Source organism: Pteropus vampyrus, unplaced genomic scaffold, assembly GCF_000151845.1.
Source record: "Pteropus vampyrus isolate Shadow unplaced genomic scaffold, Pvam_2.0 Scaffold3, whole genome shotgun sequence".
NCBI lineage: Eukaryota > Metazoa > Chordata > Mammalia > Chiroptera > Pteropodidae > Pteropus > Pteropus vampyrus.
In genome coordinates, this window is record NW_011888784.1 from 5,771,171 (window position 1) to 5,793,929 (window position 22,759).

At 50.7% G+C, this 22,759-nt stretch overlaps 1 protein-coding gene and 1 long non-coding RNA gene across 7 annotated transcripts in view; both read left to right on the forward strand.

Moving 5' to 3' along the window:
• ST8SIA5 (ST8 alpha-N-acetyl-neuraminide alpha-2,8-sialyltransferase 5) overlaps positions 1-12,711 on the forward strand; it is a 46,436-nt gene extending 33,725 nt beyond the window's left edge. For all 6 annotated transcript variants that reach the window (XM_023531350.1, XM_011361082.2, XM_011361092.2 and 3 more), the window contains 5 exons: positions 1,861-1,947; positions 5,395-5,539; positions 9,278-9,390; positions 10,143-10,235; positions 11,393-12,711. In XM_023531350.1, the coding sequence (XP_023387118.1) occupies positions 1,861-1,947; positions 5,395-5,539; positions 9,278-9,390; positions 10,143-10,235; positions 11,393-11,861 (907 nt within the window). In that variant the 3' untranslated portion in view covers positions 11,862-12,711. The remainder of the gene's footprint in view (positions 1-1,860; positions 1,948-5,394; positions 5,540-9,277; positions 9,391-10,142; positions 10,236-11,392) is intronic.
• Positions 12,712-20,803: 8,092 nt separating this feature from the next.
• LOC111740661 overlaps positions 20,804-22,759 on the forward strand; it is a 3,078-nt gene continuing 1,122 nt past the window's right edge. The window contains exon 1 of the long non-coding RNA XR_002780706.1: positions 20,804-22,416. This is a non-coding gene — a long non-coding RNA (uncharacterized LOC111740661). The remainder of the gene's footprint in view (positions 22,417-22,759) is intronic.

A 22,759-nucleotide genomic window follows, 5' to 3' on the forward strand; every position in this document is an offset into this window, starting at 1 on the left:
GCAGGGGGCTGCTCTAGGGACCTGTAGGTTGCAGGAAGAGGGGGAGGGAAGCAGTGATTGAGCCAGGGCACCTCTGTATAATGACACCTCTCCTGATGTCACATGAGCTTGAGAGGTGAGAGCTACTGTGCGAGGTTTGAAAAAGCCAGAAGGAAGAGTCAGGATGAGAGGAGGGGCTCCTCCCAGCTCTTTGAAGCTGCCACGCAGGTCCCAAAGTTAGGAGGTATCTGAACTGGATCTGAGGCCCAAGTCCCCCTCTGCTTCCCAAGTATGCGTACTTAGTCACTATCCTGTATGACTTTTCCTGCAATCACGCCAGTTGTATATTGCCTCAGTAGGTGAGGCTTGCCCTGTTTGGGAACAACTATTTCCTCCTCCAATTAAACAAAGGGACACAGCTCTGTAGAATGAACCTATTCAGGACCTTATGGTTAAGTATTTGCCCTTTTTTTTTGGAATCATGGACCCCTTTGGGAAGCCGATGAAAACTTCAGATTCTCCCCAAGATGAGCACATGGGTGGATAGACGTGGGGTTTTGCCTGTGATTCAGAGGTCTCATGGGGTCCCTTGAGCCCTTCGGTGGACCTCAGAGTAAGAACCACGGTAGCTTTTTATAACACTTGGCTCCTGGGGGCCGGTTACTTCCGCATTCATGACCAAAACAGAATGACCTTTAAAGAGCTGCTTCTGTACCGCACCTGAGACCAGCCAGCTTCTGAACTGGTCCACAGCCCAGTGACCTTGAACAGCTGCCTCACCCTGGGATGGGGATTGTGGGTGGACAGGAGAGAGAGGTCGTGGTTCTCCTTTAAGGAACCTAAGATTTGTCTAGAGTTTACCAGTGCTTCTGAGGAACTCCAGTCTGATGCAGTGCTCAATGGGAAAGGGTCCTATGATCCAGCCTTTTCTGCTGGTTTCAGTCGAAGGGAGACTCCCATGTGATTTAGACATTTCCTTTCCAGAGTATCACAAGCTGAGATGTTCAAAAACCAACTGGCGTGAAGCCTAGCAGATGGTTGTTCAGACAAAAGGAGCACATCTCAGGCTTCTTATCGCTTCCTTTCTGTCATCTGGAAATTGTGATCTGCCCTTGGAAAGGAAAAAGAGAAGGAATGCCCTTGTCGTGAGCCCTACTGTGTGCTGAGCCCAGTATGGGTGATGTACAGACATCCCCTTAGGGAAGTGGTCTCACCCCCTTTATAGACAGATGTTCCTGGGACAACTGGTAGGTCCTTGGGGTGGGCATGTAAGGAAAAGTGTTTTAAAATGTACCCAGGTAAGGTAATCAGATAAGGTAAGATACTCAGTATCTAAAATGACTGTCATGAAGGAAGAAGCTCTTCTAGATCCCTGGAAACAGGAGGAACATGAGGAGATATCAGGGTTGGTAGGAGGCAGAGGGGGTCAGGGGAGAACCTGGGTGAGAGCCTTTGTTGTGATTTTCATAAGGAGGAATGGGCAAAGTGGGGCAGGCAGGTTTCAGGTTGGCTCGCCTGAGTAATTCCGGTGGGCTCTGCAGCATAGGGGCTGCCCCCAGTGGTCTGGTAGCTGGCCCTGGGGTGATTAGGGCAGGGGCTGGTGGCTCAGTTTATAAAGGAATTGGGTGAGAGTATTGGCTCTGGGTTGGCTGGTGTGCATGTGAAACCTGTGCTTCCAGGAGCGTTGTTTGCTTTCTCTAGGAATTAGCAAGGCCCCAGGTGCCCGAGCATCGAGAACATCCAAAATAAGAATATACGGTTAATATAAACAACCAGCCCAGGACTTGGCATGTCGGGGAGCAGGAAGGGAGCATGTTTGGGAATGACGGCACTTTGTCCAGCCTGACCCTTTCACATACTCTCTGTTCTCCACTCCCCAAGGGTGAAGCAGTCGGAGCTCTTCGACCGGTGGAGGAGCCTGCAGATGTGCAAATGGGCAATGAACATCTCTGAAGCCAACCAGTTCAAGTACCTATGACTCGTCTGTCCTGCCCGGCCCTTCTGCTTGGGTGGTTCTCCTCCTGCCACCTCTTCAGATCTTCCTTGTCCTACAAGCCCCAGCTCCAGGGACATCTCCCTGGAGCTAGCCCTGATGAGACTTTGGAGTCCAGGCAGTGGGGAGGTTCTGGCTCCGTACGCGGGCTGAGGCAGGCACCTGCTGGGTGCCGTCCTCCACGTTCTCACTCTGAGTCCTTGCAGCGGCCCTGCAAGGTCAGCGGTATCGTCTCCAGTACAGCTGAGGTTAACTGGGACTCAACAGTGAAGCGGGTGGCAGGAGGTCTCCAGCAGGCCTGGAGGCACATTAGGCACATGAAGCATCTTCCATGGCCTTACCCCAGGCCCCTCCCCACTCGGGGACAGCTGTTCCAACTCAGCAGGCCCCTCCATCCTAGAGCTCTTTGCTTCTTACAGACTATACTGGATGTTTGAGCCCTGCTGTAGATTATTTTTTAATTGCTCTCTAACCAAAACTGACAGATTATAAGCTCCCAGTGAGGCAAGAGCTATATCTTAAAGCTCTTCTGTCTTTGAGAGCTAAGCAACTAGCAATATCCAAACATTCTTTTTGATTAATGTTGAACTGTAGGGTCCTCTCCATCTTTAAAATTCTATGAGTATTATGGTATTATTTTAGTGTTGGTAGAACTTATTAAATAGAATTGATAGGATCCTGAGCATGTGTGTTGAATAAACTGGATTTTGACAACTCAGGTCATAGTTTAAATGTACTGAGGAGTGATCAGCATGAAGGAATCCTGCATGGGAAGCTGTGAAAAGCAAATTACACTAAGTATTTTGTATTTTCTTTATAATCATTAGTTCCAGTTTGCTGCAACTCCAGGCCATCTCGAGACTGGCTAGTAGTTTTAAGTGGCACATTTAAAAAATGTGGGTGTTTAAAGTGATGACCCTTGAAGCACAGGTGCCTGCAGTCTCGAACCAGAGGCCTCTGTGAGACTGTGGAAACCCAGCTAAGGCCCAGCAGTAGTTTGCAGGGACCCACATATTATAGTAGAACATGAACTTGAGCCAAACACAGGAAGAGAGGGGAGCAGGTCCAAAGTCTAGGCTCCAAGTGCTGCCCCAAAGCCACCCCTCAGAAAGAAGTGTTACTGTGGGGACTGCACGGGTGGGTGAGACCTGCACATGAGTGTGGCTGATAAACAATTGGCAGGACACAGTTGGCGAGGTGCAAAAGGATGCTGTCCAGTCTGAGAAGCCTCATCAGTGGGATGCACGTGTCCGAGGAAATAATGAAGCAACAGAAAGAAGATGTGGCAGAAGAAAAACGGAGAGAAGCGTGGGAGCCTTCGGCAGGGATCAGCCAGCCCTCTCCAGAGGGGAGGCTCTGGGGGACCTGAGACCCTTCTGCAGTGAGGGTGGGCGGGGGAGTGGTTTTAGGTATGGGAAAGGGAGGTGACATCAGGTCTTGCCATGCTCTAAACGGAAAAACCTTCAAGTCTGGTCAGTCGTTGCCCTTTGCTCTTGTTTCGAGCTCATTGAACAACGATGAAATTCTTAATTCAGGTTCCCAAGACCTTGGTGCAGTGGAGCAGGGTGGAGAGCATGCGCTAGAAGACAGGCATGAGCATTCCAGTCACAGGAAAGGAATCCTGTAACAGAAGCCTTCCCTCATGCTACTGCTTATGAGTAGACACATTGGTATTCTGGTTTATACATCAGTCACTCATGAGTTGGGCCAGCAATCTATGCAGGCCAGATACTGGTTTTTCATGCTGACCTGTGGCCCCTGCTTGGCCAGGCTTCTGGCCTTCCCTTGGGGAAGCCTCAGTCACATTCTGAAACCCAACTCTCCATAAGAAAGAATGTTCTCAGTAACCAGCAGCCAGCTGAGCTCCTCAGTGAAGTCCCTATAAGAGATAAAGTTATAAAAAAAAAAGATTTTGTATAACCTTCCTGGCTTTGGCAACCTAGAGCCACAGAACGTCAGAGTGTCAGAAGAGCCAGCCCTGTACTCACAAATGAGGAAACTGAGGCCCAGGGAGGGGAAGAGACCTGCCTGAAGCCCCACAGCTGGTGGGGACGGAGCAGAAATGAGAACCCAGGCTTCTTGACACCAGGTTGGCAAGCCAAGTTTCCATCCTAGACCTAGGGTGTGACTTTCTGGAAAGCTCCTCCTCAATTTTAGTTAGTGGTCATCGTCTGGACTCCTTGGAGAAAGTGTTCCATTTCTCCCGTGGCCATCTGGAGGCTGGACGTGACTTTGCCTGGAGCCAGTGTTGGGGGAAAAAGACCAGGGTGTACTCAGCCCACAGCCACTGTTTTAGGAGAAAGTGGGTCATGGCGAGCCCCAAATCCTGGATGTGGGAAAGTGGCAATTTGCATCTTTTGTACAGCCCAGCATCTCTGCAGCCAGGGCAGCGGGCTGTGGGTCCCCAGGGCAGGGGGAGCGAGATGTGCCCAGTATCTGACCCCATCACCACGCCTCACCAGCATGCCTGGGAGAATGTACTGACGGTGGGACGCCAGCTGCAGGGAAGAGAAAAACCAGGCTTCTCTGGCCTGGCTGACTCCCAAGCTGGCCTCATCAGCCACATTCTCCCTCTGAGGGTGTTTGTTTTAAGCCTGCTTGCATCATTTCGGCTTTAACCCTTCTGGAGCTCATGTTTGAATGTTTTTGTGAGTGAAAACTGCAGGGATTTCTCTCTCTTTTTAAGTAACGAATACCTGAAAACTTGTTTTCAAAGCCGTTTTCCACTTTCTGCAGGAAGTCATTCAATGTCAACCCGCCATCTCAAATTTCTGACTCTTTCCTGTTTCTAAGACGGTTTCTGAATGATTGACATGGCACATTTCTGTTTCATGTGTGTTTTGGCTTTTTTGACCCCCATGAGACAGAGTAAACACCTTGTCTAGAGTCCAGTATAGGGGCCAAGAGCCTGAGGAAGAGCTCCGCATCCCTGGGTTTCCATGAAGGCTGGATAGATAACGTGCTTCCAGGAAGTAGCAGAATGCTTAGTGGATCTTGATGAAAGCTCAGATGAATGACTCATCTCGCAATTGGCAGGTGCCCGGTGGTAGAACACCTGTGTGACTGACGTTGTGCAGGATCTGGAGAGACAGGGTCCCTGCCATCAAGGGGCTTTCATTCAAGTAGGGAGGGAGTTGGCAGATGATGAAGTGGGTGGGACCCGGTTCAGAGGCCAGCGCAGTCAGTGGGGAAAGGGAAACTAGGAGTGCATGGAAAGAAAACTGGCTGGACCCTAAAAGGCCTTGGCATTGGGAGGAGTATTGAAGGGGAAGGGGACAGAGTGAGCAAACATGTGGGGTGGGAAGGGGCGGGTGAGAGAAAATGTCTCCCTGAGGGGTCTTAACTCCATGACCCCTCTGTTCTTCAGGAGGCTTGCTCTGTCCCATGTCACCAGTCTCTCCTGTCTCTCTCCTGCCCGGCAGGTCCACTCTGTCCAGGTGCTGCAATGCCCCTTCCTTCCTCTTTACTACCCAGAAGAACACTCCCCTGGGGACAAAGCTCAAGTACGAGGTGGACACCAGCGGCATCTACCACATCAACCAAGAGATCTTCCGCATGTTTCCCAAGGTGCCTCTTTGGGCAGAGCGGTGAGGGTGGGGCAATGGCCTTCGGGAGCCAGTGCAGTCAGCGGGGGCAGGGAGCTGACCGTCCTGGCCCTCTGTGGCCATGCCTGTGTGGTTGGCACTGCTCTACTGTGCCCTCTGCACTAATTTGTCCTCGCCCTGGTTGGCCATCCTCTTAGGCCCTGTAGAACGTCCTCTGGGGTTCCTGGGGGTTCTGTCTGGCACAATGAATATCAACTGGCTATTATTTGAGTGACTTTTGGCAAGAAAGTGGTTGTAAAGTTTCAGTGGTTGCATTGCCTGTAGAAGACATCCTGAAGCTATCTGGGCAAATGATAATCATTTGTCCCCCACTTGAGGGAGGCACAAGAGCAAAACCATCCATGCAAAAGTTGTGTGTGCACAAGGAATCACCAACCAATAGAAAACAAGGCACTGAAAGATTGGTCTTGTACTGGATGACTTTAGGTGGTCATTTGTTCTTCAAGGTCTCAGTCTCCCTGTCTGTAACACAGGGGGTTAGACTAGGGATAGCTGCTTATAACAGGAAATCTAAAATAGTAGAGACTTAAAGAAGATAGACCATTTATTTATTTATTTTTTCACATATAAGGAATCTGGAGGTAGGCTCTTCATCCAGGGCCAGCACGGTGGCTCCTTGGTCACAGAGCGAGTGCTCCGTGTGAGTGGACTACGCAGATCACCGGAGCTCAGGTGCATGCATTCAGGTTTGGTCTGTGCTGCATCAGGCTCTCAGAGAAGGGGCCCCAAGGCCAGATTCTGACGGTCGCCCTCTCAAGCAGAGGAAGGTTCCACGGGACTTGTGCACAACTAACTCCTGGAGAGCGCCAGGCTCAAGGCAGGACTCTGTGGGTCCTGTCTGTAGAAATGCTGAATGGGGGCATGTTCAGGTCTTTCTGCATGAAATTTGAGGGCCTGGGCTTCCCTGCTTATCGGGGGAGTGCTAACGAAACAGAGCCCAGGGTTTCCCTGTGTTCCGTTATCACGTCAGAGTGTACTGATAAGGTCGCTGTTGTAGGGGCACCGGGGAGAAGCCGAAAGTGGAGAGGTATCCCACGTACCTCCCACATCACAGTGTTGGAGGACGATGGGGCGTGAGCCACCTTTACGAGGTGGGTCTTACAAGGCTTGGAGCATGAGGTTGACAGCAGGTAAACTTGCATCTCATGCAGGTAATGCCAGTGGGTGACACACAGCTTGGTTATGACATATGGGCCCAAGAAGGGCCACAGGTATAGACCACTGAGGCCCAGAGAATTAAAGCAGGGATTGCCAAATGTCCTCTGAGAAGTGCCAAAGAGTAAATATTTTAGGCTCTGCAGGCCATATGGTCTCTGTCACAACTACTCACCTTCACTGCTCTTGCAAAAGCAGCCGTAGACATGAGAAAACAAATGAGTGTGGCTGTATTCCAACAACACTTCGGCTCCTCTTAGACATGGAAGTTTGAATTTTATATAATTTTTACATGTCACAAAATATTCTCGTTTTGATTTTTTCCAACTATCAAAAAATATAGAATACATTCTTAGCTTTCGGACTATGCAGAAGCAGGTGGTAGGTCAGATATGGCCCGTAGGTCAGATATGGCCCGCAGGCCATAATTTGAGACCCCCTGAACTAGAGCATGTGACACAGAAGTATTTCCTGAACCTCCCTAAAAGTGAGTATTTCTTTGAGTTTGTAAAAAAATGGAGCTTCTTAGTCTTCTACCCCCGCCCTGAAGATTCTGATTCCATGGTCTGGGAGGGACCCCGGGAACTCATATTTTCAGAAAGTCCCCCAGGTAGTTTTGGATTTACAGCAGTCTGAGGAACACTGACATAGAACATAAAAAGCCTTTGATGGTTTCTCCAAAGATGACTGCTTTTTCCCTTTCTCCAGTAACAGGCAAACAGTGTGGTTTTGCCCACCGGTCACGAGACATCCTTGGTTCCCGTCTTGGCCCCCTGGGCCTTTTGCTCCAGGGAGTATGGGCCATGAGGATGCAGCATCTCCTTCAGGTTTAGCCTCATTCCCAGCGATCCCGTTGTAATGTGATTTTCCCTGATGTCCATCTGGCAGTTGGTCCTAACAGAAGCCCAAGGTGCTGACCAGGGCTGCTCCCCTACGGGCCCGGCCAGCTGGTATGTGCTGGGAGGTTAGCTGCCCATCAGCCTCCTTGTGTCAGAGATGGAGGGGACCTTTGGTAATAACGACCTGGTCCTCTCGCTGAGACCCCTCTGGGCCGAGCCGTGCACTGGGCAGGCTTTCCATTGACATCCATGGTTCTCAACCTGGAGGCAGTTTGGGGACATTTGACGATGCCTGGAGACATTTTTCATTGTCATGACTGGGGGATGCTCTTGACATCTAGTGGGGAGAGGCCAGGGATGCTGCTAAATATTCTACAGTGCACAGGTCAGCTCCCACAACAAGGTGTGGTCTGGTCCAAAATGTCAACAGTCCTGAGTTCAGAAACTCTGCTTTACATCATCTCATTGAATCACATGAAATACACATTGCCATCCTAATTTTATAAACGACAACACTTTAAAATTTGTAACAAATTTTATAAAATTTACAAAACAAAGTCGCTGAGAGCTCAAACAACTTGTCCATGGTTCCATCACCTCATTATGGGGCAAAACCAGGATTGAACTTGGGGCTTTTGACTAGAATGCCAAATCCTGGTTTGCCCATGGTTTGCCCATGGTTTGCCCATGGTTTGCCCAAACTTCCAGGTTTGACCAAATGTAAGTCCTACATCCCGGGCAAAGTCTTCTGGTCCTAGGCAAACTGGGACAGTCGGTCACCCTTCCCTTGACTCCAGGTCTGTCTTCCTGCCCCGTGCCTGCCCAGTTCTATGTGCTTCAGGTGAACCATGAGGGAATTATGGCCTAGAGTGGAGACTAATGGAACCAGGTCTCCTAACTCTCAGGCCACTATTTGCTTTGTCTTGCCATCTTGCCTGTGGTCCCCTAGAAAGCATGCCCAGGGAGTCTTTGTGGGCAGCCAGTGTCCATACCGAGGTAACCCTGCCAATTGAGGTATGACAAGATCAAAGCACTGTGAGATGCTTACTCTGTGAAAGTTATCATCACTCAGGGGAAGGCCAGGGCTCCCCTGTGTTCAGAGCTCTTTCTTTGCAGAGAGCCCAGGTGTCGCAGCCTCTCACTGCTCCCCTGATGTGGCCTTGCTTGCTCACCCTCAGTCTCTTGTCCCTGCTGTTGCCATGAACTGACATGTGTCCCAATTCGGATGATCTTTCTGTCACAGGCCTGTGTCCTCCTTGTGGAGCAGAGGAAGAGTCCGTACCTCTCTCTGAGTTGAAGGTCCCTGGGTGGATCTCCCCATCTCTGCTGCCAGTCATCCCACAGAACACCTGCATTAATCATTAAAATATTTATATTACCAGTCATAAAAAAGCTGAGCTTCTAAACACTGGGAAAGCCAAAGACAAGCAGGGCTAGCCATAACCGGTCCTTCCTTCTCTTTGGAAACCTGGAGCATCCCAGGACTTATTGAAAAAGGCTGTGGAGACCTGGCTTCTGGTCCCAGCTCATTTGTAATTGCCTGTGGAACTGACAAGTCATTCGACCTCTTTTCTCATCTGCAAAGTGAATAACCAGTTTTCTCTAACATTTTCTACAAGGGCAGCTCATGGGGCTGTGAGGAGTGGAGGCGGATGGGGGTACGGAGGTGAGAGCACCAGATGAAGGCTGTGCTCCTGTCTCCCCAGGACATGCCCTATTACCGGTCCCAGTTTAAGAAGTGTGCAGTGGTGGGCAACGGAGGCATCCTAAAGAACAGCCGCTGCGGGAGCGAGATCAACAGCGCTGACTTTGTCTTCCGGTAAAAGAATCCCCCTCGTCCACACCTGCCGCTTCTGCCCCCAGGGCCCTCCCCCTTTGTGCCCTTCCCCCAATGCTGCCCCGTAAGTGATTAATCCCCTACTCCTCGCCCCTGCAGAACCTCATGCTCTGGGTTGTCCCTTCCCCTCTCCAGCACTGTCCCTTTGGGCACATGGTCGAACCTCTCAGTCTCCACATCTGCAGAATGGGAGCCAATGGCATAACAGATGTGAAGACACTGAGGACTCATGGGGACCATGCAGATCTGTTGGTGAGGCCATCTGGGCAGCCAGCTTCCCGGTTGGGTTCTCCTCTTCCAGAAGCACTGTTTGGAACCAGGCTGGCCTTGTGGCTGACACCCATATGAACTTCGCCTTTGCTTACCTAAGCGAGAGGCTGGTCCTTGTATTTCTTTTTCCTTATATAGCACTCCCTCTTACCTCTTTGGGTACCCTCGCTTACATCTTCGACCTGGATAGAGAAGATAGGTTGAAAATAGAAGCTTAAAGCAAAGACACTTGGGTTGAGGCTGCAGTGGGCTCTCGTGGGTCTTAGATTCGCAATTATCGGGCTGCTCAGTGTTGGTGGGAGAAGGGGCTAGATTGGCCCCTCCATGCCCAGGCCACAAAGATTCCACTCAGCTGGCCACCTCTGCATCATGTGATCAGCATCCCTTTCTTCCCCAAACCCTTGCCCAAACTCCATCTGGAATGACTGACTGCATGCCTCTGGGCTGCCTGGTCTCTTCTGTAGGTGCAACCTACCCCCAATCTCAGAGAAGTATACCATGGATGTGGGGGTGAAGACAGACGTGGTCACCGTGAACCCCAGCATCATCACAGAGAGGTCAGTGACCCTCCTTCTAGACCTGTGCTGTCCAATATGGTAGCCGTTAATCACATGTGGCTACTGGGCACTGAAATGTGGCTAGTCTAGATTGAGATGTACTGTCTGTAAGTGTAAAACACACACGATTTCAAAGACTTAATATGAATAAGAAGATGGACCATGTCTCATTAAATGTTTTAATGATTGATTACACATTGAAATGATAGCATTTTGGATATATCGGGCTAAATAAAATATATTATAAAAATTAATTGCACCCCTTTTTTTTCTACTTATTTAAATGTGCTTACTATAACACTTAAAATTACATATGCGCCCTGTATTATACTTCTTTTGGACAGCACTGGTCTAGATTGTCTTCACCTAGGGATGAGTCTGAGAGCTTTCAGAGTGTGATGGGAGAGAGCAGCTCCCTATGCAGTGTGTCCAGGTGACACCAGGGGTGTGGGGGTGGGGGAAAGCCTCATGCAAAGATCTCGGCCCCCCACCTGGCTCCCTCCTGGGCTCTGGATGTCTGGGAGGCCTCAAGGGAGCCGGTTAATGTGTAAAACTCCAACCCTGGTAAAGTCACACCATCCGGGTCAGATGAAATGTAAGAGGGGGAGCTGTTAATTAGGGCCAGAGGCCCAGGAACACTGACAGCGGAGTGAAGGAGCACTAGACGAATGGGAGATGAGCCAACCCCAGGGCTGTTTAATGTAAAGGAAAGATGAGTGAGGGGCAGTGGGGGGAATGCTGAGAGGCCACTGGTTTGGTGTCCTTCACTGGGGATCTTGGAGAAGACAGTACAGGTGAATGCCCCGAGGGCTCTAGGAAAAGCCTCCACGTCCTCATCACTCCCTCACTGAGCCCACCAGGCCAACCTCATGTGTTTGCGTTAAGCATTGCCCCCCGCCCCCGGCGGTAACACACTAGATATTTGTCCCTTTCAGTCCAGCGTCCTTTCCTGCAGCCACTTACAAAAATATAAATGTCTCCAAGGCAGGCTGGACATTCATCTGCTGAGGTGACTGAGGTGAAAGGAGGCAGGGATGGCCTTGTGAGTCCCCTCCGTCCTTTGAAAAGACTCCGGGGTGCAGGGGTGGAGGGAGCAAGATTGCTGGGGCTGCGGGGAGTGCGCGGCCGACCCTCTCCCTCTGCGCCCGCCCGCCCAGGTTCCACAAGCTGGAGAAGTGGCGGCGGCCCTTCTACCGCGTGCTGCAGGTGTATGAGAACGCATCCGTGCTGCTGCCCGCCTTCTACAACACGCGCAACACCGACGTGTCCATCCGCGTCAAGTACGTGCTGGACGACTTCGAGTCGCCGCAGGCCGTCTACTACTTCCACCCGCAGTACCTGGTCAACGTGTCACGCTACTGGCTCAGCCTGGGGGTGCGCGCCAAGCGCATCAGCACCGGCCTTATCCTGGCCACCGCGGCGCTGGAGCTCTGCGAGGAGGTGCACCTGTTCGGCTTCTGGGCCTTCCCCATGAACCCCTCGGGTCTCTACATCACCCACCACTACTATGACAACGTCAAGCCCCGCCCGGGCTTCCACGCCATGCCCTCCGAGATCTTCAACTTCCTGCACCTGCACAGCCGTGGAATCCTCCGCGTGCACACGGGCGCCTGCAGCTGCTGCTGAGGAGGCGAAGGCTGCCTGGCAGCCCCGGCACCCAGAGCCGCGCTCCTCCTCTCTCTCCTGCGCGGGGCCGGGCGGTGAGAGGGCCTGGATGAAAGGCTGCCACTCCCTCGGTAGTTCAGCTTGGTACTCGGGTCCTGTGGGCCGAGAGGCAGGGATCGGGGCTGGTGCAGAGTCAGCTCTGTGCTAGGCATCCTGGGCCTCAGTCTGGGTCTTGTGGCTCCGCCCTGCCCACAGTAGCATGTTGCTGGGCCATACTTTAAGATTCAGGCTCTGGGACTGCAAGTGAATAAAGCACATTTCCACTAAATTTTAACATCCAAGAGAGCACAAACTGTAGCAGCCTTGTTACAGCTAAAGGAATGCCCTATAAAGAATGGAAAAGAGGGAGATGGGACGTATGAACATGGGTGAGATTTAATTCAGACTTTTGGGTTCCTGAGTTTTATGCTGAGCCCTCAAGCCCTGATTCGCAGTCTAGAATCTCAGAGCTTAGAGGCCAACCCAAACGCCAGAGCTTCTTGTCAAGACAGAGTGGATTAGAGAGGTCCAGAGGCTTATCAACCAAGGTCACACTGAATGAGTCCATTAAGTGACACCGTGAGACCTAAGACAAAACACTGTCAGCTGAGGAGAGCCTCACCCTTTCACACACATCCTCAGACACACACCGTCAGACACACACACACACACACACACACACACACACACACACACACACACACACACAGTCTTGGTGCCTCCACGTGCAATCCTGCTTTTGATCTTCTGATGAGAAGGAAATAAACCAGACCAGCCATTTGCACTGAGGTTTTTAAGCCAATGTTATCGACTTAATAAGTGCTTAGCAGTTTGCTTCCTCTTCTGTCTCCTTATTTTCAGCTCCGTTTTAACCAGGAGTTATTTATAAGACCCGTTCCTCTTAATGTTTCTGAATACTGCAGAATCCTGCTATATTGCGTTCCTGCTATATAAGGCTCTGGCTGAATGGTGCAGACATATAACTGGTGAGCTTAGCAGACGGAACCGCGTCATGGCCTCTGACACCAGCATCATTGAGGGATCTGCCGTAAAGGCAGGACTTCCCACATGGCAGAACCTGGTGACCTTCACACACACGGACCCACAGGGTCTAGGAAGTTAGCTGAGCCTAGGCTGCAAGGGGTTTAACATGTCATTTCACATCTGAACTTATTCCCTTTGCTTCCCCCCGGTGTGTCCACCACTGAAGAGGCTGTGTGTAGTAGACACCATTGGCGAATTGCCTTAGGATTAAGCTTTGTGGAATCATAGAATGTCAGTGCCGGGTGGACTTCAGTGCCCTCCCTCCTCCCCCCTCCCTCCTCCCTTCCTCTTTCCCTTCTTCTTCCTTTCTTCCCTCCCTCCTGTAAACATTTTGGAAACACACCCATTTTGCTTTGATTTGGGGTCTGGCTTGGAAAGACGATGACAAGTACAGACGTACCTCATTTTATTGCACTTTATTGTACTTCACAGATGCTTTTTTTTTTTTTTTTTTTTTTACAAATTGAAGGCAAAACCTTCCACCAGCAACGAGATTACAATTCACTTTATTGCGGTGGTCTAGAACTGAACTCAGTGTCTCCGAGGTGTGTGTGTACAGGCGGTATCTCTGTCTTCTAGGGGTGGAGGGCAGACCATAAATAAATTCCAGCCCCAAGTGCTGGGTGCTCTGAGGAGGAGGAAGAGGAACTGGGAAAGCACAGCAGGGAGCGGGACCTTTCCTCTGATCCCCTCATTTCACAGGCAGAGCAACAGGCCCAGCCAGCGACAGACAGAGGAGCGTGTAAGTGCTTACGACCCAAGGCTCCTTCCTTGGCCAATCCGCTTTGTCTCGGCTTGTGTTTCCTGTTGGTGGGTCGTTACAGAGCGTGCGCTCCATGCACATCACTGTTCTAGATGCTGGCCCCCGACCTTTGTGCTGAGCTGTGGTCTTGACTGGGAAAACCCCAGGTTGCCCTGAGCCTCAGTCTGTCTGTCTGCACAGCGGGGAAGTAGCCAAGGAGACAGGGTAGGCCCCAAGTCCATGGGAAACTGGGAAATACTGAACAGGGACAGTGAATGGTTATGCTCTCTTGGGCTCTTTCTCCCAAGGAAGGAGCTTTCCCGAAAGAGTCTAGTTAACTGAGGTTTCTAGCCACTTGTTTGTGCTTAATTGAGCCCAGTTTCCGAAACCATGGAATGTCAGAACTGGAAGGCTCTTAAAGACAGTGTTGTCCCACTTGAGGAAATAAACCCTGAACAAGGAGGTAACCTGGGTTAAGTCATGCCTGGGAGTCTACCAAGTGCCTGTTGTAGACAGACCCTCTACAAAAGTCCTCCTGTAATGTTTATGTTCCAGGTGGGGCAGTGAATGGGAGGTGGCGCTTTGGTGAGTCAGGTATCAGGGTTCTCACAGCAGATGGTGTCGTGGCTGCTTTCTGCTCCAGCCAGGGCTGGCTTAAGAGCTGAGGATAGAGCATGAGGATTCACTCCGTGTAAGAGCTGTGTCTCATGGCTCACGGCCCTATATCTGCCTGTAGGTCTTAGGGCAAGTCTCTTCCTCTCCCTTAGGGGCTCAGTCTCCTCATCTATACAACTAGAGGCTTAGATCTCTAGGATCTCTATAATCTCTAACTTTTTTCAGGCAGTCACGATATGTGGAACTAAGCCATAAATAATATTTTTGATTATAATAGCTAAAATTTACTGCACTCTCATTCTGTGTCAGGCCCTAGACCGAGCACTTTCTTTGCATTATCTCCTATAATCATCACAGGACCCCCTTAGGTAAGAAGGCTCCCATTGGACAGGTGAGGAGTCTGAGGCTCAGAGTGATTCAGTGAGTTGCCCAGGTTAGTCACCCAGTGGAGGAAACTGCACTCAGGTCATAGAACCCCTAAGCCTGTGCTCCAAACGTCTGTCTTAGCTGCTTCCCAGCCAGTGTTCCCAAAGCTGAAATAAGAGGGATCCTGACCGAGATGCCACTGTAGGGGGTGCTACTGGGACCTGCTGTAGGTACAAATGCTCTGGAATGGGTCCAGGAGCCTGTCATGAGTTCAAAAGGCAGTCTCTGCTTACAGGTGTCCCCCTCCCCCAACCTTGCCCCTGGTAACAGGACTAAGCCCCCCACAGTAGGATGTATGCCGTTCTGGCACTGCAGGAGAGCTGAGGCCATCTCCACATTTTGTAGGTATGAAGAGGTGCCCGGAAAGAGGACATATTAAGTGACACATGTCGAGTGACTTGTCCAAGGCCACATGGTCAGCTAGTGGCTCAAATGGGATTCACCCAGTCTCCTAATTTCCAGGCCACGCTCTTTCTGCTGCAGCCAGTGTTTGTAGGACAAACATTTTTTCAAAGGCTTAGAAAGACTTGGGCATTGACTCAGGAAGCCCTCACCATGTTCCTCGCAGTCCTGTCCCATCCCACCCCGTGGTGCAGACCACCAGTTAAAATCTTATTTAGGAGAAATGGATGCTCCACAAGCAAAACAAAATTGCATCTTCCTTTGTGCTAAACCCACTGCTCCAGGGTTGAAAGGCAGCAGAAACAAGTAAATGACTTGGTGCTTAGCCAAGCAAAAAGGAAGGTGGCTCAAGGTCAGATGCAACCTCTGAGACCATCGCAGCAATGCTGCCACAGCAACTCTGCCACTTGTCACCTGGTGCCGCAGAGAGCCCATCACCCTTGACTTTGCTGAGCATGGGGGGGAGGCGGGCAGCGTTTTCTGACAATTGAAAGAGAACACTCAGCTGGCTTCAGCCAGGTGTTAAACAAATATTTATTGAGTGCTCATTTTGTGCCAGGCATGGTGCCAGGCACTGGGGAACTATAGCAGTGGTGAGCAAAAGCTCGCCCCTGCCCTCCTGGAGCTCAGGGCCCAGTGGGTGTGTCCAGACGCTGAACCAAGAGTCCCGCACACACAAACAGGAGCTGTGCTGAGTGCTGGCGAGTGTCAGCTTGGGAACAGTTAGGAGAGAAGACGAGGGCATGCCGGAGTCAGTCCTGAATTCTGAAGGGTGGCAAGAGAAAGACGGTAACTGCCGAAGCCCTGGATATTCTTAGGCATTGTCTTCGACATCCACGTGACATGTGACAGGGGTGGGCTCTGGTCGTTTTGAGTCCTGTCCTCTGTTTCCTAACAGACTACTCTCCCTCAGCTTTCCTCCCGCCTCTACGAATGCTCCTGCTCAGGCCCCTTTACTGATTCATCTTCACCGAAGCTACCTCGGGGTTCCTTTCTCTTTCTAGGAGTTCCTTCAGAAATCTTATCTATTCATGGCCTCGAGTCTCTCCTGTCCTTGCATCTTAAACCCCTTCCCTGGAGGCCGGTTCTCCCTCGGGGCATCATAAACACACTCACTGTAGCCTGAATGTCTATACCTGAATGACAGCTCCAACCTCATGTGTCCTCAGCTGGTATATAGTTAAAAAGACAATCTGGGCTCCACATCACCTCCTGCCACTTACTAGCTGGGTGACCTTGGGGGAACTGCTGAAGTCCCTGGAGGCTCAGATTCATCATCTGAAGAATGAGGCCGGCACGCCAGCCTCATCAGCTGTGGTGAGGGTTAAGTGAAATAGGGTTGCACGGTGCTTAACAAAAGGGTTAAGTGAAATAGGGTTGCACGGTGCTTAACAGCACAAACTAGGCACCCAGTGAGCACAGTCATCCCTCGGTGAATGGCTCTGCCACACTACTGACCACTCGACCCCAAACCTGGGTCATTCTTGGCTCTTCTCCTTCACCTTCTATGTCGATTTGTTCTCCAAATCGTGTCAGTTCTCACTCATAAATATCCCTTGAATTTTTTCCCTACCTACATTCCTTGTGCCCTAAACTCAGGCCCTTCTGACTGAACTTCTGCTTCCACAGAATTACCTTCTGGAAGCACCTTTGGTGGAGTCCAATGCCTGCTTGTACCACATGGTCCAGATTCCTTGCCCAGATATGACAGGCATGTCTCAGCTGGTTCACTCACTTTCCAGAGGCCTGCCTACCACCTCCTCACCCCAGCTCCATATTCCTCCAGATGCTGTGCCTTTGCATAGCTATTGAAAATGCCTGCATTGGCCCCACACCTCTGCCTCCCTCTCTCCTCCCCTTTACTCTGTCACTTTTGCAGATGGTGTCAGGTTATGGTCCTTGTGTCCTCCATTCTGTGAACTTGAGCTGAGCAGTCTGTCCTCTGTGCTTCCGCCTCAACCATCACTGGCTTCTGTTAGGATGTCCTCATAGCACGTGGTGTGGACATCCTATGTCCAAGGGTCTGTCCTTTCCCTAAGGGAAGCCACCGAATCTGGCTCATCTCGGGCCTCTGGCATTGGCACAGAGTGGATGTTCTTAGGCATTGTCTTCGACATCCACGTGACATGTGACAGGGGTGGGCTCTGGTCGTTTTGAGTCCTGTCCTCTGTTTCCTAACAGACTACTCTCCCTCAACTTTCCTCCTGCCTCTCCGAATGCTCCTGCTCAGGCCCCTTTACTGATTCATCTTCACCGAAGCTACCTCGGGGTTCCTTTCTCTTTCTAGGAGTTCCTTCAGAAATCTTATCTATTCATGGCCTCGAGTCTCTCCTGTCCTTGCATCTTAAACCCCTTCCCTGGAGGCCGGTTCTCCCTCGGGGCATCATAAACACACTCACTGTAGCCTGAATGTCTATACCTGAATGACAGCTCCAACCTCATGTGTCCTCAGCTGGTATATAGTTAAAAAGACAATCTGGGCTCCACATCACCTCCTGCCACTTACTAGCTGGGTGACCTTGGGGGAACTGCTGAAGTCCCTGGAGGCTCAGATTCATCATCTGAAGAATGAGGCCGGCACGCCAGCCTCATCAGCTGTGGTGAGGGTTAAGTGAAATAGGGTTGCACGGTGCTTAACAAAAGGGTTAAGTGAAATAGGGTTGCACGGTGCTTAACAGCACAAACTAGGCACCCAGTGAGCACAGTCATCCCTCGGTGAATGGCTCTGCCACACTACTGACCACTCGACCCCAAACCTGGGTCATTCTTGGCTCTTCTCCTTCACCTTCTATGTCGATTTGTTCTCCAAATCGTGTCAGTTCTCACTCATAAATATCCCTTGAATTCTTTCCCTACCTACATTCCTTGTGCCCTAAACTCAGGCCCTTCTGACTGAACTTCTGCTTCCACAGAATTACCTTCTGGAAGCACCTTTGGTGGAGTCCAATGCCTGCTTGTACCACATGGTCCAGATTCCTTGCCCAGATATGACAGGCATGTCTCAGCTGGTTCACTCACTTACCAGAGGCCTGCCTACCACCTCCTCACCCCAGCTCCATATTCCTCCAGATGCTGTGCCTTTGCATAGCTATTGAAAATGCCTGCATTGGCCCCACACCTCTGCCTCCCTCTCTCCTCCCCTTTACTCTGTCACTTTTGCAGATGGTGTCAGGTTATGGTCCTTGTGTCCTCCATTCTGTGAACTTGAGCTGAGCAGTCTGTCCTCTGTGCTTCCGCCTCAACCATCACTGGCTTCTGTTAGGATGTCCTCATAGCACGTGGTGTGGACATCCTATGTCCAAGGGTCTGTCCTTTCCCTAAGGGAAGCCACCGAATCTGGCTCATCTCGGGCCTCTGGCACTGGCACAGAGCCATGCGTTTACTATAGCCATGAAGTCTCTGGTTACCTAGTAGGCTCCAGGGTTCAGGAGACCCTATCAATAAACTGAGTAACATCCTGTGAAATTGTCAGCTTAAGAGAGTCCTCTGTCAGATATTTTTTTGCCTAGTGCCTTCTACGTGGGAAGTACTGAGCTATGCCCACTCCCCAGCAGCCGTTGGGGAGCTCGGGGCCGGGAAGGCTGAGATGTCTGTGTTGTGGTGGCTTGCTGGTTCTATCACCCAGACTCTGCCACCCTCTGTCTCCCCCGTTATAATCTTGCTCATCTACCTTTGGCTGCTAACAATCCCTCTTTCTCCAGTTTAAACTAAAGAAGAGAAAGACATTTTCTTTTTTTCTTCCCTCTTCAAAACCATATAGATTTGTCAGGATCTTGTGTTGCTGTGCTGAAGTGCACACTGGCATGAAGGACTTATCAAAAATGTCACAAAGACGAGTGGAAAATGTGTTATTTATTGGCTGAGAAATGGATGAGCTGAACCTTTCAGAATGTCTGGCCCCAAGGCCCAGTGGAAGGCTCGGACCTTGGGGCTCTTCCCGTGGGAGGGGATGGTACTGCTCTGAGTTCAGCACATACCTGGCTTATCCCTGCCACCAGGGCATCCCTCCTCTATGAGGCTGCTGGTGGTTCAGGGGTCAGACGAGGCCAGGATGTGCCTTCTGTTGTTTTCGGAGGTCTGGTCAAGCCAGGGCAGTGCGTGGAGGTTGATCACATCCTACAAGGCATCCTGATAAAGCAGTATGTTCTTCAGAGGGGGGACTGTAGATCACCTGTATTGGAATCCCCTGAGTGCTTGTTAACGCCCCCGCTCTAAACTCAGAGCCAGGAGGTAGGGAGGACAGTGATGCCAGGGAACCAGTTTGTGTGACCTCACAGGCGATCCTGGCACACGCAACTGCTGGAGAGCCACATTCCGCACTGCCTGTGGTTCAGTGGCTGCTGCCCAGTGAGGGACGATGTCTGGCTTGACATTCAGACTGGAGTCTTAAGTAAGAAAAGAGTGAAAACAAGAATCTGGCACAGACCAACTTCTGTGTTTTCTATAAATTAAATATAATATATAACCCACTATTAAACTAGCAACAAAAAATAACTACTCAGGAATATATAACATTTACAGGATCTGTTTTGACCTTGATGCTATCTGAGATTTCTGGGGTATTTTTTTCTTTCATTTTTACTTGTGGTAAAACACATAACATAAATTTACCATCTTAACCATTTTTAAGTGTACTATTCAGTAGTGTTCAATATATTCACACTGTTGTGTAACCAATCTCCAGAATGCTTTTCATCTTGCAAAACTAAACTTCTATACCTATGAAAGGACACACCTCATCTCTCTCTCCCCGAGCCTCTGGCAACCACCATTCTGCTTTCTGACTCTGTGGGTCTGATGCCTCTAGGTACCTAATATAAGTGGAATCATATCGTATCTGTCTTTTTGTGACTAGCTTATTTCATATAGAATCACTCAGGTACTAGCTGTTCTCAAATGACATGAACTGCTTTCAGTGTCCCTGTAATAGAATTCTGATTTTCGTTTTTGCCTGCAGCAATTGTCCTGGGCCCTCAGTCGGTCCCTGGCTTCCAGAGGCCTTGGCATTTTTGCTGAGGGTCAGAGCAGACCTGGCCTTGCTTTGCTGGAAGGGCTCAGCTGTCCTGGCCAGCCAATGAACTGAGAGACAACAGCCCTGCCCATCTTTGATAAGTCTTCAGATATTTCCCCCACATAATCTCTTCTGTAAACCATTTTTTCATTGAAAGAGAGAGAGAGAGAGAGAGAGAGAGAGAGAGAGAGAGAGAGAGAGAGAGAAATATACACTACCATGACTTAACTCTTGGTATAAAGGCCAGAAATCAGTGATTGTCTCTCTAGTCTGTGGATGGTTCCCTTGGCAACCACGTAATTCACTTCTTTCAACTAAATGACTTGCTCGGCTTTGGGGTAAAAGTTTTATTTCCTCTAGAATTGTAGTTCTCAACCTTGTGTGCACATTGGAATCAGCAGGGAGTTCCAGACCAACTAGGGGCAAAAGCTGGGCCCAGTGCTCTGCCTGCCTCCCCATGGAAAACCAACACCAAAGGAGGGTCCCCCAGAAATGGACTGAGTGACCTGGGGCTGGATTCACACCCAGTGCATTATGCTCTTCCCTCCTTTCCCACCCTTCCTTGGAAAAGTCTCAAGTTGAAACTTGCTAGTTAGGACCTGGTTCCTGCCTCAATCTCTTCTCCCGCCCAGTGAGAACTTTCTCCCCGTGGCAGCTCAAAATTCCATATTCGAAGTTTATAAGACCCCTGAACATCTTGACTTGTTACAGGAAAAAATGTTTACTATTTTATTGAGTAAAGGTCCAAGCACATCTCACCTCCCAGGGCCAGGTATCCGGCTAGTGCACTCTGGCCCTAGAGAGCCAGGGACTCAGTGAAGAAAAATTAGCTTTGAGCCCCTGAAACTGATGCTATAAAGCTCTGCAGCAAAGACCAAACATTTTACTAACAGCAAATCCCTCACGAGTCCACTTCAATTTTAACTTCGATTCTAGGGAACTTGGTTCTGGTTTCTTATAATCAAGCAAACTAAGAGAATGATAACAGGTGCTAGATATAGTAGAAGTGGCAGCTAATCACCTATTAGTAATAGTATTAAAAAGACCAAAACTATATAGCTCAGAAAATACCAAGCGAGGCCGTTTAGCGGAGGGGCAAATATGCCATGATAACCCCGAGGGCGACAAGGCATTTCAGATCAGTTCTCCCTGTGATGTCCACACCAAGCCCTGGGACGAAAACCCTCAAACGTCGTTCAGCACACCGTGAATAAGAAGGCGGAGAAGCATCTTATCCGCTTCAGAATCATTTCCATCTCCTAACACTTAACGCTTAGGTACTCGCTGTTCGCAAGCCACATGAACTGCTTTCAGTGTCCCTAATCCTGGTGCTTAGAAGGTTGGCCCTGGGTTATCCTGCAGTTCAGGTCGGTGAAGCGGTTCACCAGCCGACGATGGGTAGACTCTTGGGGGGGTCACTTTCCCTCTGACAGTGGCCGTGCTCTCTTGCTCCCCTTCTCCCAAGGAAAAGGACAGGAGGAGGGAGAAAGGCCTCTTCCACCTTCTCCCCTTCAGGGGAATTCGTATCGAGGGCGGTGGCCGGGCAACCTCCTCCTGCTTCCACCTTACTGCACGTGGGGGGAGGGGAGGGGATCAGGATCTCGGCGGGGGCGCGGCTGGCTCTGGGTGGCTCAGGCCTAGGTTTATTTGTGAATTGAAGAATGTGACTTTTTCCCCCCGCAGGTGAACATTTCCGCTTTATAAACACCTTCGCTGTTCGTTTCCTCACCGGGCTCCTCTGTGGTCCTGTGTTGAGGGTAGAGCAGATGGGGAGCCCCTACTTGACCGAGGCCCAGAAACATGACAGCGTGGTCCCAGGCCACATGGGATTGGTGGTGGGGCTCTGGCGTTGGGTGCCCAAGCTCCCAGGGAGTAGGGGGAGGTGGCCATGTCCTGCCGTAGCTCCTTAGGCCCTCTGCTTTCTTCCCTTGGGGGTTGTCGGGCTCATTTGGAGTCTGGTCCAGGCCCGGGCTCACCTCTGGCCTCATGCTCTGCCCAGTGGCTGTGTGGAGGGGCCTGTTTGGTATTCATTTCTCTCTGGGCCCCAAGCTGTGGGCACCCAGAGTCGGCAGCCCTGGGTGGCTGTCCTTGTTGGGGTAGCAGGGGAGACAGTTTTCATGGAGGTAGTTACCCAAGGCCCAGGCCTGAGCAATGTGGGAGTGTGGAAGGAGCCGGCATCAAGCTAGTGGCGCCAGCCCCCTCGTGCTGCAGTGGTTTGGGAGGAGGCTGGTGGGGTCCCCAGCGGCAGCTCCTGCCAGCCCACCTGGGAGCTGGCCCTCTTCTGCTCTCTCCCCCAGGTCCCTTGGTGGTCCCCACTGTGGCTGGCTTCTTAACAAATTTCTCCATCCAAGATCCCTTTGGGGGGCAGCTGTTCCTCTCTGGGGCTCCCACATTCTGCACACACATTTTAGGGGTGCAGCCAGGGTAGGCGCTTACAAATTCCCTTTCCGGACCTGACCGCCCTCCCTTCAGAAAGCCATAACTCTTCTTCAAAGCCGTATAGTTTGAACTGTGAGATATATGTACACGTATATTTTTTTAACCAACACTTTAACTCAGTGAGCGTACAACGGGTTGTTCAGCGGTACAGTCTGGTGTCAGTGTTCTGCCACCTCACTCCCCAAATGAAGCCAAGACAGA